Raw genomic sequence first — 17,314 nt, 5'->3', positions numbered from 1 at the left:
TTCAAAAATCTTTAAAACCTTAGGGTGTCTGACAGCAAGAAGGAGCCTCAGATAACAGACACAGAATAGCAAAGGCAAAATTCTAAAGGTTGGGCAGGAAACAACAAAAGACACAAAAGCAAACTTGCAAAACAAAATTAGGAAGAAATATACAAGAAGTTTTAGAAATTGGCTGCTTGCTCTTACAATTTTAGGGGGTCATCTAGAGTTCAGTACCTGTTATTCTAAGTATCTACTGTGTTAAATAAAGTAAGAATTCATATATCTCATTTAATAGAATTTTAAATTTAAGTAAGCAGTTCTTCAGGATTAACCATTTCCCTTCTTATTAATTAGTTGTATATTTTTAGCTCTCATACTTCAGCTGAAATCATAATTTAATTCTCATTGCTGAAAAACCTGGCACATCTGGTTTAAAAAACCAAAAGTTGTATTTATGCAGTCCTTAAAAGGATATGAAGGGAAAAAACAAAGCTAGATAGCTACATTTGACATGTAAGTACTCTACACATCAAGAACATAAAGAGAGTCTTATACCACAGAAAACTTGTGTAAATGCAGCAGCCAAGCACTACAGATTCCAGAATCAAATAGGTCTGATGCCTTGTAAGTTATCACATAAATTCCTCTTAAGAGGACAATTTGAACTCAATAAAATTCAGAAAGCAGAAGGATAATGATTTTCCTAGGTTTGACCTTGCAGCATCCCTATTTTTTCATGTTCAAACACATGCTGAAGGTCTTCTCTCTGGAAGTCAGACCAAGAAACAGCTCACACTAGAAACACACCTGTGAACAGTTCATCACCCTTCCCAGGGAAGGGACTCTATTTTCCAGCCCAGGTGCCCCAGAGGAGCAGCTGGACGTGGGTTTCCTACCTCCAAGCCAAAGAAGGCCTGCACACTGTTTGTTCTGTCCAGACAGTCCAGGCAGTTGGTCCTGACAGTGCCACTCTGGGATCTGTGCCAAGGACGACAGGAGAGGGAAAACAACTGAAGTAACTCATTTAACACGCATCTCCTCAACAGAGGCAGGGACAGGGAGATCCGGACCAGAGCAGCAAATCAGGGCATTGTCAGTGTGACATTCCTGCCCCACAAGGACATTTATAAACGTGTCAGCAGCAGAGGGTGAGCTTCAAGTGCTCACTGAGCACAGCACAGGCATTTTCTGCAAATAACACGAGTCCTTCTGCTTCGGTTTCTCCCAGTCCTCCTTGCTTGCTTGGTTAAGTGTCAAGCAAGATTAAGGTTTCTTTTCAAACAATTCAACTAACACATTTCCAAAAAACCTCAGAGAGAAATATGTCATAATTACAACAAAAATAATAATAAAAAAACCTGAGTCAGTTCTTTAATTTTATTTAACTAAAAGTAACAAGAATTTATGATACAACTAAAGCCAACTCCAGTGCCTCACTACTTGCTCATAAAAATGAAAAACAAGCCTCTCCCCTTTAGCTCAAGGCATGTTTGAGGCCCACAAGCACTCAGAACTGCTCCACTTCCTTTGGGAAAAGCCCAGTAATTCCTGCTAGAAAGCTCTCAAAAGGATCTTGTTAAGCAGCATCCATATGCTGCTTGCTCAGTTAGGAGTACAAAATTCTAATGGCTCTCCCAAGGACACACACTCATCCCTTACTTTTGTCGTTCTCACTACACACTTTGCCCACCAAAGCCAGTATGGTTTCAGCACCTTGACTTAGAGACCTAACCACAAACTGCAGCAAGTTCTGAAGAACTTGCTTCAAGATTTTTCTTTTCATTACTATCTCTGCATTTCATTTGAAATACAAAGCAAAAAGCCTGACATTTCCCAAAGGAGACAGTCCATGAACTCAAAAGCATTATGACCAAGTTTTATTAACACCAGTCTTTGAGCTGTCATAAGCCACAACTTCTTTTCGCTTTCAGTCTGTTGAATTTTGATTTGTGGCATTATATGAATCCCCCAATTAAAAAAACCAAACATATACCACTTGTGAAGCCTTTTGGAGCTCATCCCCTCATCATTCAGCAACTCTTTCTCAGGGAGAACCTCACTCAGCACCTTGCTCTGCATTAGTTAAAAGGACTAAGGGTGTGGAAGGGAGAAGAGAAGGAATGCTGCCTACTTCTATCTCTGCTTCCCTTTTCCTGCTGAGATAAGCACAGCCTTTGCTCCAGGAATCAGGAATAAGTACCGAGCAGAGCAGGAAACATGCATCTCAATCCCGCTTTGAGAGAATGGAATCTGTCAAATGGGGGATCCAGGCACAGCCAAAAACACTGTCCTGAACACATTTACAACACACAGAAAATGGCACGTTCCATCACTGAGGGAAATACTCAGCCTGTTACACAGGAAGATGGAAAAACAGACATTAATTCCATGTGGCTGCCTGCTAGAAAAAGGACTAGCGACCATTTTCACAAAATCCTGAGGTGAAAGGCCTGAAATTAATTCTTGCCCCTTGAATGTCTCACAGAGATCTTCTTTAGAGATTCTTAGAGCATACACAGGATGAGACAAGATTTATCAGAGTAAAATAGGTGACTCACATTTCAGCTGTTAAGGATCACCCAGGATACACTAAAACTACAGTAACAGAAGCAACATCCTTTCTCTTATCTTCTTACTGAGGGGTGAAACACATCCCAGCACCACAATTTAATCTGAGGAAAGTTATACACACCAACCTTTTCACTTCCTTTCCATCAAAATAAAAAAATCCACACTCTAAGAATTTCTGGACTTGAGGTTTAAGCACACTGTGTAGTTTTTCTGCCTTTCCACCTTTAACCATCTGATGATAGTCGAAGTTCACCATCTTGATATCAGCTGAATGTTCAGATGCTTTCAAATGGCTCTGGCATTGTAAACAGGAAAAAAAAAAAGTATAAATATACCAGTACCTGAGCATACAGAAGTAGGAGCTAAACAAGAGATTACAAATATTTTCCAAGTTGTTTTATTAGCTTTCTTTTAGGTAAAATTAAACAGCTTTTATCACCATTGAAACAAATCACTCAGAACTGATTAATATATCATGTGTATTTTTGCATTCCTTGTCACAAATTCAGGCGTTTTTCCCTTACTACCCCAGGGGTCACCAAGGCAACCCATGGCCTATTCTGCTGTTCAAATGTTTTCACTTGGAAAAGGCTGTTTCAGTGAAACCCCTTTTCACCAACAGTCACTGACACGCTGGTCAGCAATGGGGATCAAGTGAACACTTCAACTACTACCAGCAAAAAACCCACCCAAATTATTTAGGTTGCTGTGCAGAGTGGCTCAAGCAAAACTTTGCCTAATAGTCCCTGAAAAATCCTTAAGTGCCCACACAATGCTTGTTGGAAAAGCCCTGGGTATGGATGCACATCTGGGAATGCTCCCATCTCCCACCACGAGAGCCGGTACAGCAAATATCCCAGTGAATGCCCCAGCCATTCAATCACTACAATGCAGAGGGAAAAGGGAGAGGGAAGTAACAGATGGCTGCTGACATCTTCTCTGGCTTCAGACAGAACTCCTCAAACAGTCGGTGTTTATGAACTGCAGCATGAGGTTTTCTTTTAAACTAGTCAGTGGGAATTAATGAGAGCAGCCACTTATAGTTACCATCTTCTGAACAAACATTTCCTGCTAATCACAAAGCAGCTCCATATTTAAATTGATAAATTGTATTTAAAAAAAAATAAGGGATATATCCATTAATTTCAAAAGAAATATCTTTAAGAGAAACATCACAGCATTAAATATCATAAAGTATAATGTATTTATTCATCAATTTTATAGTGTAAAAAAGACTTCTGTTTTCAATAAGGCCCTAGTTAGCAAGAAACACAAAAATAAAAATTAAAAATTAAAATCCCTCCCTCAACATTGTCGACATTGCTGTTATAATTTTCCAGTACAGGAACCAATCTGAACAGACTCAAACAGGAATTATGTAGAGAGCTTTTAACAATTCATTTCACATCAAGCATCTTAAGCAGTGCTTTAGTGTTATGATAAATGCAAATTTAGCTCCCAGAGCACAGCATACCTGGGGGTTTGGTTTCCAAAGGCTCTATAAAAGCTTCATTGCAAACAAGCAAATTCCAAGGATATGCACAGTGAAAGAACTGTCATACGCACCTGGAAGGCTTTGCTGAGCATGTGCTCCCCTTCTTTTGCCCCAAGTAAATTTACAATAATTTGCTTGCCATATAAATTTTTAAGAGTTTGGAAATGCCTGTTAACAGAAGAAAAAATTCAGTCATTTTCTGGCATCCAAAAAATTAACTGCAACACTGAGAAGTTGCAAAGTATCCAAAATAAATTTTATTCATACTTTCCAGCAAAGCATTGAAAGGCATAAGTAATCCCCAGGAAGCTCCCACCCTTGCTGAATTCCACATTGGTACAGACAAAGCCTCCCACTTGGAATAACATATCCCATCTCTGTGATGCAGCAGAACTTATCAGAGGTTTTTAGTGCATTAGCAAAAACTTTAGATGCTTTTTACCTGTCAAAAGCTGGTGCATTTGCCTCAAAACCCCTTGACATCCTGACACGATGGGATCCCACCTACAATACCAAGAGTAGATTAAATTGTCTTGTTTTGAGTAAAATGCTGCTATGTCTAAAGAACCTAGAGTCCCTGTAAGGCACAAACTTCTTTTAGCCTTTCCTGCAAAAACTGTGTCGCAGGAGTAGGAGCTGAATCAGTCCCGCTTTCAAGAAAATTGTGATGAAATCCTATTACAGAAACTCTTGATCCTTATTGACTTCTTGAGAAGACTTCGCAAGAGCAATTCAGAAGAAAACAGCCTCTTTAGATACCCTTAGATAATCCGTTTAAAAGGGGAAAAAGAACTTCAAAGAGGAGACACAGAAAAAGGAATGGACATTCAAGTCATGTGCAAAGCAACTTTTAGACTTGAGAGAAGCAGGCTTGGTGAGACAATATCACCAACAAACTCCCAGAGGATCACCTCATCCTCACAGCCAACTGTGAAGAAGAGCCCAAAGGCTAGTAGATTACGTTTAAAAAGACACAGATTTAATTATACAGATAATTCTTATTTATCTCCTGCTTACCTGCAGGCCTGGCTGTTCCCAAAATAAGGGAACAGATCCTCGAATCTGTATGAAAGATGACACAGAGTCATCCAAATATATAACCTGTTAAGGAAAGTAAAGCATAGTAATAATTATCACAGTGTAAGGCTTTAGAATTCTTAGCTTTAACTAAACATGGAGCAAATAAAATATATTTATGTATTACATATTACACACTGCAAGCTAAAATATTGTTTCTGAGACTGTGAACAATTCCTACAAAGAGTTCCATCACGCTCATTGTCCTTGCAGAATTCGCAACATCTAAGGAAATACAGCTTTTATTATCTGGGCTTGAGTAACTTCTGCACTAGGAGTAATATGTTTTAAACAACTTGGTGAGACTTTCCTGCAGGAACAGTTAAAATGAACACCAATGCACAGAAAATCACCATGCAGCCTACTCAGAACACTTGCACAGATTTTCTGCATCAGAAACCAACACATCATGGTCCATGAAGTACCCAGGAAAGGAAAACTCAAGTGGAATAACACACCACAGCCATTCAGCAACGTTGGCACACAAGCAAACTTGGGCAGAGAAAGTGTAACAAGAGTGTTCTGATTAAACTCCTGAAACTGGAGTGTACAAGCAGAGCCCTTTGTGGGTGAAGTTCTCCTTCAGTCACCTGGGTTCTGGAGGGAGTCAGTGAGTCAGTCAAAGAAACCCAGGAGCACGAACACAGCTGCAGGAACAACCCCTTGGGAATAGGCTACCACAAAGTGAGCCAAGGAAAGCCAGCAAAGAAGGATTTAGCAGGTTCTCACATTTCTGTGTAATGAGGGCAGAGCCATGAAAAGCCAAGGCAGCAGAATGACATTGGCTCTACAAGCTGCCTTTCAGAGGAGTGGAACGCTGAGCCACAAGGCACCGGTGTTTTGGTATTTGCCAACAATCCCTTCTGCCTCTTTCTCTTACTTTAGATTAGCTCAGGCCAGAAGTGGCACATGTTGCCATGCAGCTCAAGGGGCTCAGGGGAAGCACAGCCACCCACAGGAGTTCAGCACCTTCTTAAGCTACTGCAACTCAGACCCAGGCATGCCCTGACCATAAGCCACACTAAAAACCAAGATCATCAAATTGCATAACCTACTTAGCTTCCTAATATAGCATCAAAGAAACTATTCCAATATCTGCTGGTGGCAGACTTCACTTGTGATCGTTGATGTAGAGCAAAAATCTCATCATTGAGGTGACTGGGGACTTACATAGGCTTGTCAGCCAAGCTGTGGGCTCTGGAGCGTAACGTACCTGCTCTGTTTCAACAAAATTGGCAACGTGACCATCGTCGTTTGTTCCGCGGACATTAAATCGGGTGCCAGCCCGTTCGCAGCTTAGCCGGGAAATGAGACAAGCCTTGGCCTGCTTGTGAGCTGCATAAATGGTCCTGATCTCCACTCCTCCACACATGAGGCGCAACAGCCAGTCGTCACAGTTCACTCCATAGTGCTTCAGATGCAAATGCAGTGACTGGTTCCTGTCAGGGAGAAAACAACCATCAAACAAACAGAAGGAATTACAACTCAGCTCCAACTCTGAAGCAAACTAACCCCTTACATTTCACACCTACTAACACAAATAACACCAGGAAAATAGGCATGCTATAGTTTTGTAATATAACTCATTTAAATATCTTCTCGAAATTGCAAATAGCACAATAAGAAGATGGGGTGAAGCTATGAATTTCCATGACCTTAAAATAATAACCCTTGTAGTCCTTGCTTGTCACCCACCAAAAAAAACCAACACTCCCAAGTTGTTTGTACTTCTCTGCTCAGCCTTGTTTTGAGAAGCCAGAGATTACAGACTCTAGGAAAGCATGGCAGGATTCCAATGACATGGTTACTTTTTTTTGTATTGTGTAAAGTCCCATTCGATCTCACACCACCACAACATAAAGCTAGAACAGAAATTCTTATCAATATACATTAAATGCTCTCATTATATGCCATCCTTATATGCCACCTAACCCTAAGCCAGTCACCAGACAGGCTTCCAGGAATACATTGCCAGCCAGCTGGTTCTCAAATGTCATTAAACACCCATTTCAGGGCTGAGTGTTGGTACTTTATATACTGCATATACGATTCTCTAATAGCAGTTACTGCTCACATGAAAGGAAGATCCACAGTTTCAATGTACCTGTGCATTCACCAGCACTAATCAATGCTGTATTAACTAAGTAAGACTCAAGTTCAGGTTTTGTGAAATATTTTGTTTGCCTCTCTCTAGTGGAGCTTGGCTTTTGATCTTCTGTGGAAACATTCACTTGTATAAAAACAGAGCAAAGTTTTCTGCAAAGCAAAGAAAAGCTAACTCCAGGAAGATGCCTGGTTGTGTCTCTACTCAGAAAACTCTACTGGAATTGCAAACAGCATGTTCATTATAACAGCGGAAGCTCTTTTATTTTAGCCTTTTCATCCTAAACCTAAGCACACAGGTGCATTATAATAGGACATTGAAAGCAAACAATATTCTTGCCCTGGGCACTCTAAGCCTAGATGTTTGGCACAGAAAAATCCACAGGAAGCTCACTGAAGTGCATATGCAGAATACTTCCTGTTCTTGACTTTCGGTGGTTACATTTCTAGATTTTGGAACCTGGACATTCCACCTACCTCATTGGTCCTTGCTAAAAAAAAACACAGAACCAGGTAACTGCCCAAGTTTTACAACAGGGGTCAGAATCAGCCCAGCTTATTTGGACAGGGTCAAGAGGCATCATTTCTCAAGCCTTGATGAATGGATCAGTCTATGCATCTTTTTCCAGATGCATACACCAACAGCAAGGTTTCTACAACCCTTCTAAACCTACATCAAGGAAATAAAGTTTCTGCAGACCTGAGCTTATTTCCTGCCTTAATAATTTTCTTATATTTCACTCTGATCAGATTCCTCTAGCTGATCAAAACAGCAGCTAAGACTAGAGAAGCATTGGCTCATATGCTGGAGCTGGTTTGGTGTATTTTGGCCAGAAGGGGGGAACGGATGTAGCTTTTCAGCTATTCCAACAGTGTAAAGCCAAGGCTTCAGCACCTTTCCAAGACTCCTGGACACACAGAGCATTTTTAACGAAGGCTGAAGGGAACAGAATTTCTGACATGTCAATGTCCATTACTGGCATTATTTAAGCTGCTGATCAACAGAAAGAGCAGTATTCCCTTCACCAAAAATTATTTGTGTCAAAACAATACTTTATTCAAAAATATCCCGTAAAAGGATAGTGAGTGCAGCAGCCAAGCAAAGTGCACTTTGTAGCAGAGCCTACCTGCTGTCTCAACAAAAGGTGCAACATCATAATTTTTTGAGTAACAAAACTTTTGAAGTGCTTTCATATGTTGGAAACTCCCTTGGAACCTATCTGCAAACACCGCACCATTTTAGAATCCAGAAAATTCTAAAAAACAGGAACTTTTTTCTTTGAAGTTTCATAACCACACCCATTTAAAAAAATGACACAATTGATGAAGAATGAAGAGGCACCAAAACTGAAACACAACATCACAGGAGATATTCAGATGAAAACACAATAAAAGCAGTGAAAAATCTGTGTCCTCCAATTAAGAAACTTCCAAGTGGCCACAAAACCATCCTGTCATTAGTAATATACTTCCACCCTTAGAGCCCAAGTAATGCTATTCCATCTCAAGATTTGTGGGAGAAAGGTGCACATGTAAGCGCTGGGAAAGACAAGGATAAAAACTTGCCAGGCATTAGTTTTTAGCAGAATTCATTCTGTAACGCCTGCTGAACCAATTGTGAACTCACCAGAAGAACCTGTTGTCAGTGGTGTGCTCCTGCATGCTGCGGTGAGCACTGAGGCTCAGGTCCAAGCTGACACCCGTCGCAGACCACGCAAAATAAAAGTTTCCAGAGTTCAACACTTTGCGCACTTCTGAAATACGATCCTCGTCCGTGGGGTCAACTCGCAGGGACACAAACTCGGTGGAAGTAACCCGGAACACTTCAGAGTCCTGAATCTTCCCCACAGACATGCACCCTGTTACTAGAACCAGATAATGTAACAGCGTGTCTCCTGCAAAACAAGAAAGGGCACAGCAAAGAGTGGATCTCGGCAGAGGAGGTGTTGGTTCATTCACGTGCCAAAGGCACACAAACCCACCCCTATCTGCCTGAAAAAACATACAGGGAGCCAACGCCAAGAACACATTCCCAAGCTCTACAGAAGAAAAGGAGAAACTACGCTGCAAAGAACAGGGATTGCAAAAACAGAAGTTATTTTTGTCCACTCCCTCATTTCTGGGAGCACTCCAAATTTGTAAGTTGCTCTGCAAAGAAAAAAAATCAAACCAAACAAATAGAAAAAAAAATAAGCCCTGTTCCTCTTTGCAAAGATCCGCTCTTACAGGAGCGGCACAGTATTCTGTCCCAAATGAGAAATTCATGTTTTACATATTTGACTCACCGAGGTTTAATCTTAACACGCCCAAGAGCCCATAGGCATCCATGACTTTGGAGTACGTATTCTTGATTGTGTCTTTTTCTGCAGAAGCTGTGGAGAGAAAATGAAAGATTTGCTGATGTAAATGCCCCAGTACTATGGCAGCAAGAACGAGCCACTCCAAACTGAGAACCTGAGGGATTACAAAAGCAGCTGCTTACGTGATGCTTCTGGAAAGAAATCAAAATGTATGAGCATATGGCACTTTATAATGGAAAAGGAGGGTTTGATTCTGTGACAAAGTACGATTGTGCTATGTTTTTAAGCAATAAAAAAAGCAAAACTCCAAGTGATACTAAAGGAGAACACTGGCATTTTTAACGTCATCTCTTCTTATAAAAAGCATGTAGAGTACAGACAAACAACACATCTGAGAATGTTCTCCTGTACCTAAAATTAGTGCCTAATGTTGCTTTTTTCCTGGAAAAAAAATACCCAATATTCTTTTCTCCAAGAATAAAACCATCATGTGGCAGTATTATCTCTGAACAAGACTATCACAAGTCCATTTTAACTATCTTAGATATACTCCAAGCAGATCAAAAGTCTTGCAGGTCCACAAAAACTGGTATTTAAAACCCAGGTCTTCGATGAATTAGGAAGACACAATTTTCGCAGACAGTTTTGAAAAGAAAACGACAAAACAACCCTGTCATATTTTAGGAGAAATCAAAGTATATCTGCCATTGCTCTCCTGGGAATTAAGTGTCTATTTCAGCCCTCTCATCAGCACTAGAACAGCCAGGCCCAAAAGCCTGGCTGCAGAGCAGCAGCATCCCACCCGTCCTGAGCTTTTCCTCGTGACCAAGACTGCACCAGAAGGGCAACATCAACAATTCCAGCTTTGCCACTGGATCTACAGGGATCAAGATTCCATGGTTACCAACAATCAGCACCATTTTACTTCTACACCAAAAACCTCTGGACATGACATGAAGAGTAAATCAAAATGCCTATCTGCCTTGGCATTCTGTTGTGCTCTCTCTCACATTAGCTATGTCATTTAGAATAAAATCTCTATTTTATTAGAATAGAAAAACCCTCTATTTTACTTAGAATTGCTTTTCCTAACAAGCATCCCCTAAGAGTAGTATAGCCCTGCCTGTGCACAAGCCTACCACTTCTGTTCAAATATCCACCAGCTCTTTTATTAAAGTGGATCAGACAATTTAAAATAGATCGAACTATTATTTAACCACAACTTGAAATCCAACCCCTTTCAATGTTTTATTCAGTGGATTTTTAAAAGTTTCTTTACCTTATTGCACTAATATTCCTGTAATACAGATATAATAAAAATAGGTTTATAGCAGTATGAGGATGTATTTCTAATGTCCTCACCCAGGGTGAGTTTTAAGAACCTGCAGCTAATCTAAAAACATTTTGTCAGCATCACCAAACTGTGTTTTTCTTAACCAGAAAACCACTGGGCTGGAAAGAACTTCTAAACTTCAGACCCTGGTTCCTTCTAACTGTTTTTGAGAAATGCTTTAATAGTACTAATGTACTCTTCTAAACTCAGTTTTCCCTAACCAGAAAATTGCTGTGTTCTTCCTCCACATTTGACATTATTATGGAAAGATCAGGTTTCTTTTCAAACTTCTGCAGGATTTTTCTCACAGGTGCCTGCTGGGGTTTAGTGACGTGTCAGAACAATGCCTTTTCTGTCTTAGATGGATTTATTCTCTTTTTCCATTGCAGAGAATGCTGGATATCCTTGTCAAGCCTTAATAAGTAAATGCCCAAAGTAAATTAAGTAACATGGGCTTTGCAAATTCAGACCAACAAAAAAGACCAGCAAAGGCTAATAGAGCAGCAAAGGGTTGCAAAAACCAACCAACTAACCAAATAAAAATAGAGCAACTTACTGTGTGTAGTCAACTACTATTTTCTTAAAGTGCCCAAGAACCAACCACAAGTATTTCATGCCATGTTTTTCATTTACATTGGACCTAATTCAGTGTGAACTCAAAGCCTTTCCACAATGACCATCTAAATGTTTCTTTCACACTGCCCATGCTTTTCCCACCTTCATCTGCTTTTTAAGGCAGATGGGAGAATGTCCAATATGGCATCATTTCCTCCATCCTGCCCTGGTCCATGCCCACCAACCCCAGGCTTCTGCTTTTGGGGCAGTGCCCAATAAGGAACTTCCTGTGGTCAGGAGTGTTACAACATCAAGGAAAAGCACTGAAGCTTCTGAAAACCAAGATGAAATCAGGAAGACACAGCTTCACCACACTCCTTTCCATTCTCTTCCCAAGGGACTCTTACCCAGTCTCCTGAACAGGCCAAAGTCTGCCCTCTGGAAGCCCAAGGCACCAGTCCTACTTACCCCTATCTTCAGCCCTCCAAAAATGGGAAGATTTTATCATTTCATGATCACTATTAAGCAATATCAAGAAACCCAAACCAAACTAACACAACAACGCCACAAAAATCACAACATTTAGAAAGTGATTTTCAAATCAATTTGCCATGTACCTCTGGAGAAAGCCAGAAAGCCCCATTTGCAGTGCCTAGAGAAAAACAACAAAATTGCAAGTCACTGTTTATTAAGGATTAACAGCCAACAGCATTTTAAAATGCCATCTGTAAAAAGGCTTCTCATTCACGGACTCTCACAAGAAAGGTGAGCAATTCCATTATTTTGAAGGGAATATGTCAGCCCTACCAGTGTTACAGAAATTAAGCCCCATCAACAATCCTGTTTTCGTGATAATCTGATTCAACACGTATTCTGCTTCATTCCAGATCCAGAAATCAGTTTCCCAGTTTTAACAACTGAAAGGCTCTGTTCACATTGAAAGTCACTCTCTCTGGCTGGGTTCTCTTCCTGGTGTGCTCACAGGGGGCCATGAGACAGCACATGTCTAGTTAGTGGCTACAGTTTCCAGGTAGAATATGGGATTCTGAGCTGGGAGCAAAACCACAACCCTGAAATTATGTGCATTTCCTTCAGACCAAAGACTTCTAACTTACAACAGATGAGCAGTCCATACAACTGTCATTTTAAAAGGTTTAGAATCTGAAAAATCTGGAAAAAAATGTGAAAAATTTAGGAACACAATTTGGTTTTGATCTTTTAAGACTAAGGTTTTCAAGGGTTTTGTCAAATTAGGACTGTTAGATTTTTGGTTTTTAAATTAAAGCTAACACCCGAATATTACCACAGAGGTGACATCAAAATCAGAACAGACTCGCCACTTTCATCTATTCAATCAACCAAAGAAAGAACTATTTTATTACTTTTGATACTTCTTTTTTTGACACACCCCTAGTACTGGCTCAGCTCAGGATGCTGGGGATGAGAAAACCCTGACAGATTGCTTTTCAAGGCCTGCTGAGACCACCTTGGTCTAACTGGGTGGAAGAATTTCCTTACTAAGCCGTGGTCTGAGTAGCACTGCTAGCCCTGGCAGAGAACAGCTACCAGGGTGCCCGCTGCACACAGGGTACTGGAGCTCCCACTTGAGCTCCAGAGCCCGGGCGGGCACGGTGCCTCCTCCTGCTCACACCTGCTCTCTGCTCAGACACTGTGACTCTGAAGTCCAGGGATGTGCGTGACGCTCGCGGCTCCGTGTTCGCCCAGACAGAACGTTCTCCATGGCAGGCGACAGGAGCAAAGACAGCTTACCACTCATGTGGGATGACTCACCAGCAGGGAGAGGGAGAGAGAGCACACTCCTGCCCAGTCAGGGAAACCTTTCCAGTTCAGACATCTCAGAGAGCCCTATTTCAGAGAACAAATATACTGCCCATTTCACATGGAAAGTAAGAGAAATAGATCCATGACACCCTCCAAATAAATTCCAAACAAATCAGCAGTGAAGCTGCTGACATTTAAAGCCAGGTGCTCTCACCAGGCTTTGAGAAGGATCCCCCATACACCAATAACAGGACCGTACTGACCAAAGAGGTGTTAAAAGCACACAGGAAAGCAAAGTATGGCTCAGGTGTTTCAGTCACAGCAACATCAGTTAATCCACACGGAACTCCTCCAGGAGAAGCATGGCCTGGGCTGCTCCCACATTCAGACTGAGGGTCACACAACCACCACCTCTGAACTATCCCTTCGACCCTCTTCCCTGCTTCCCTCCTACCTGGCTGACGGGAACAGCACATGGCACAGGCACTGAAAATCACCCACCATCTGAGCCGTGCAGCATTTCCTACCGAGGCTGAACCGAATCCTCTGAATCATCCTGCAGTGCCTCACCGAGGGCACGGGGGGAAGGCTAAAGCAGTTATCCTTCCCTCAGCAAAATGACAGATGTGCTTCCTTTAAGATGATGTTTAAAGGACCAGTAAGCTTCCACTCTGTTCTCTTAGCCCATTTCAAAGCCAAATTTCTGTACGTGGATATTCCAGGAGGTGCAGTTCACTAAGGCTCTCAGAACTGAACCACATGAATCAGTTTTAATGCTGAAATGTATTTCACTAGGCTGTGCATCTATTAGCCACTCTACATACAGGTAGAACTATGATCAGGTGTAAGGCTAAACATGTTACTTCATCTCCAGTATTCATTAAAATATTTGGGAAGATGCATAACAGTTTTGAGGTCAGTACTGTCAATTTTTATAGTCTAAAAAGTGGTAGCACCATCATCAAAACCCTGCAGTTTTTGACACTTTAAAGTGATGCTGTTCTGGATTTAAATTGGTATACACTTGATCTGACCATTTTTCTATCTATTCATACAGATTTTACAAACATGGGAGATCTTTCTCAAGGGACAGTAGTATTGCATTAACTTGGTCTATTATTTGTACAAATAAAGTTTGTACAGCTACAGACTGGAATCTTCTGTCTGGATTCTGTGACATGACCAGCGAGATGGAGAAGTAACACTTCACCAGTCTTCCTGAGTACTAATAACTGTACTCCTTTAAATATGCATTTAAAAGAACAGACACCAGATGGGAACAGCAAGCAGAAAGAGAAGAAAGAAACCTGAGCTAGGGGACTCCTGGGCCTTTTCTGCTGTCAGTTTAAGAGTGTAATCTTCCAACCATTAAGAAAAGTATCAGTACCTAAAGAATTTAGGGAATTCTACAGAAATAAAACAGAGGGAATTAAAGAAAAATACCACTGCTAAATATTCAGTGGAAAACTATGCACGTGTACCAGACAGAAAAAGAGTAACCAGTTTCCTGATTAAGCTTACTGAAAACAATACTCAGTGACTACTTCCAGCTGAGTATGAACATTTGCTATGACGTAACCTACCAATTAGAATTCCAAGGACAGTGCTTTGCAGATTAATAATGAGCTACCACTAAGTACAGAACCCAAGAGGAGAGAGGCTTCCAAACTACTCCAGGTCTGGCTTCCTCTGCTCGGTAACAGCAAGGTCAGGAAGGGGGCAAGAACTTGGACATGGGTGTTAATTTTTAGGAAAGGACATTTATCCAGGTGCCTGCAGTGTATCCTGGCACAAGAAGTGACTTACTGCTCTCTTTGAGCATAACCTTCGGGAATAAATAATATTTCATCTGTTAGCCCTTAAGTAGCTCAAGCGTATTCCATAATTACTAAACACAGGATAAAACAACCTGTTCCACAAATCTTCAAAACACCTTATGGCTTGCACTAAACCTGTTTGCTATGTCCATGACTGGACACTTCTTCCCAATCCACACCACAGTGCATTATGGATACTGCTACCAAAGCCAAGGAGATTACTTAAATACATAGTAAGAAGAAACTGTACCAGTAGAAAACCCCAGAATTTTTAAAATAGGACAAATGCCCCTCCGTTCACCTGGACAACCATACACCTGCAGCAACCATGTCAGTCATTGCCTGGCCTCTAACAGGTGTTAGAAGGAGAAACTAACTAAGGAGAAAACAACTTCCATGGAATGAAAGCTTTCTACAGAAGAGCCAAAATGGAGCTCAGAAATGCTGTGCAACCAGGTGCTTTGACTTCCTAAAAAACAAAAACATACGTTATAATTCTACGTATTTTAAAAATCTATGTATAGGCCTTATGGTTCTCTTCTGCACTTCTCATTTCAGTGTTCTCCAACAAAAAAAAATAAAAAGGAGAGGGGGGGCAAAAATTTAGGGAAATATCTCGTGCATCCTTCAGTTAAAACATGTAAAAACTTTGCAATGCAAGACATCTTGCTTCAAATATTACTCATTTTATTACAAGACCAAGTAATACCAAGTCTTGAGGGAGGTTAAAAACACAGGGACAAAATAAAGCTAAAAATCAAAAAGCTATCAAAAATCACACAAAATGAGATAAAACCAAATTATGATATAACATTTAAGAATATAGAATTTATTGCTTTGAAATGCAACATCAGAATCAGCTCGTCGATGAGTTATCACATGTTCAAAATAGGGTTGTTTAGAACCCAAAAAACAAAGTGATGCTGGAGGCAATTATAAGAAAATTTAGTGGACATGAAAATATGGATGTATAAAGAAATGCAATGAAACGTGCAAAGTTCTCTCTCAACAGACGAAGATAAGAAAATGTCTCTTTTCTCATTTAAATCAGAAGCCTCTCCATTAGCAAACAGAAAAACAGAACAGTTGCTTCTTTCCATTCCCCAAATGAAATGGCTCACACAACGCCAAGTCTGCCACCTTTCTCACAGAGCAGTTATCAAAACAGATCGACTCACAGAGGACAGCCACAGCTCCGGACTCAAACATGAGACATTCTTCTCTGTTCCTGGTTTCCACGATCACGCTGAAGGGAAGCGGATCCAGCTTGTGATAGACGCGGTATCCTTTACTGAAAGCCATTTTGCCTCAAGTGCAGGCAGCCCTGTCCAACACAGGACGATGTTAGTGAAAGCTCCCTGAAACCTCCCTGCGCTCCCACACACCTCCCGCAGAGCTGGTTTGACCCACGGCCTTTCCCACGGATTTAACGTGTTCAACAAAAACTAACAACAAAATCCCCTGCTCCCTCATTCTACCTCATGAGACTTAGTTTATCTATGTCCAAAAAAACCACAGGGATTACCTAAAGATGGCAAAAGAGTGTTTCAAAACCACAACTACCCAGAAAAAGCCGAGAGATAAGTCGAGGGCTGTGACACGCAGAGGGGATGAAAGCGAGGTGCTGGGAGGACTTTTTTGTTGTTATCTTATTACAAAAGTTTCATACCTTCATGGTGTATTCCTGTGGGCAGCTCCTCAGAGCACTGACCCTTTCTTCCTCACAAAGTACCACCTAGCTCCATTTCCCTTCTCAGCCAGCCAACCCACTCTTTTATAGCACGCTCCTTCTCACTGGTCACAGCTGTGGCCTGTTCAAGTCAGGCCTGTTCCTAATCTTTGTTAATTGGCCCAGCTGCAACTCCTTAGGGGTGAGATTATTTTCTGCACTATATTTTCTTACATTCTGTCCCCCCACAATTTTTGAGTCAGCTTTGGAGGTGAGGATGTGCGAGAGGTGACCCCTCTTAGGCCACGTAAAGGACAAGTCTCACTGGGCTGAGGGGCTCGGGTCAGTCACTGTCTGTGCAGGGGAAGCATGCATGATGTCTCTGTGTTACAGCATTGTTGTTTGCCTTTATTTTTAGGAAGTAAAGCTGGATTTTAGCAGTCAAGGTAAGTGGGCAAGGTGAGCAGCGACTGGTGGCTGGAAGCAGTTGGTATTGCTCAGGTCTCGATTTCTGGTGCAGCTCTTAGGCTCCGTTCTCTTTTGTGTGCTTTAGGCGTTCCAGTGGTATTACGCCCAGACCCCCCCCAGCAAGTGGCCGACAGAGCCGGTTCGTCGCCCTCGTGGGAATTC

The 17,314-nt window shown here is 41.3% G+C and overlaps 1 protein-coding gene across 6 annotated transcripts in view; it reads right to left on the bottom strand.

Annotated features, from left to right (window-relative positions):
* SYNJ1 (synaptojanin 1) overlaps positions 1 to 16,577 on the bottom strand; it is a 48,439-nt gene extending 31,862 nt beyond the window's left edge. For 5 of the 6 annotated variants that reach the window (XM_041474522.1, XM_041474524.1, XM_041474527.1 and 2 more), the window contains exons 1-9: positions 16,194 to 16,576; positions 9,514 to 9,600; positions 8,856 to 9,123; positions 6,339 to 6,564; positions 5,066 to 5,149; positions 4,491 to 4,552; positions 4,120 to 4,216; positions 2,679 to 2,848; positions 879 to 960 (exon numbers count right to left, since the gene is read on the bottom strand). In XM_041474522.1, coding sequence (XP_041330456.1) covers positions 879 to 960; positions 2,679 to 2,848; positions 4,120 to 4,216; positions 4,491 to 4,552; positions 5,066 to 5,149; positions 6,339 to 6,564; positions 8,856 to 9,123; positions 9,514 to 9,600; positions 16,194 to 16,317 — 1,200 coding nt within the window. In that variant the 5' untranslated portion in view covers positions 16,318 to 16,576. Of the gene's footprint in view, positions 1 to 878; positions 961 to 2,678; positions 2,849 to 4,119; positions 4,217 to 4,490; positions 4,553 to 5,065; positions 5,150 to 6,338; positions 6,565 to 8,855; positions 9,124 to 9,513; positions 9,601 to 16,193 lie in introns of all 6 variants that reach the window. The other variant, XM_041474523.1, reaches the window with a different exon arrangement.
* Positions 16,578 to 17,314: the final 737 nt, after the last annotated feature.

This window comes from Pyrgilauda ruficollis, unplaced genomic scaffold (assembly GCF_017590135.1).
Source record: "Pyrgilauda ruficollis isolate IOZ18807 unplaced genomic scaffold, ASM1759013v1 scaffold327, whole genome shotgun sequence".
Taxonomy (NCBI): Eukaryota; Metazoa; Chordata; class Aves; order Passeriformes; family Passeridae; genus Pyrgilauda; species Pyrgilauda ruficollis.
The sequence above is the reverse complement of the archived record's forward strand: the minus strand, read 5'-3'. Positions and strand labels throughout refer to the sequence as shown.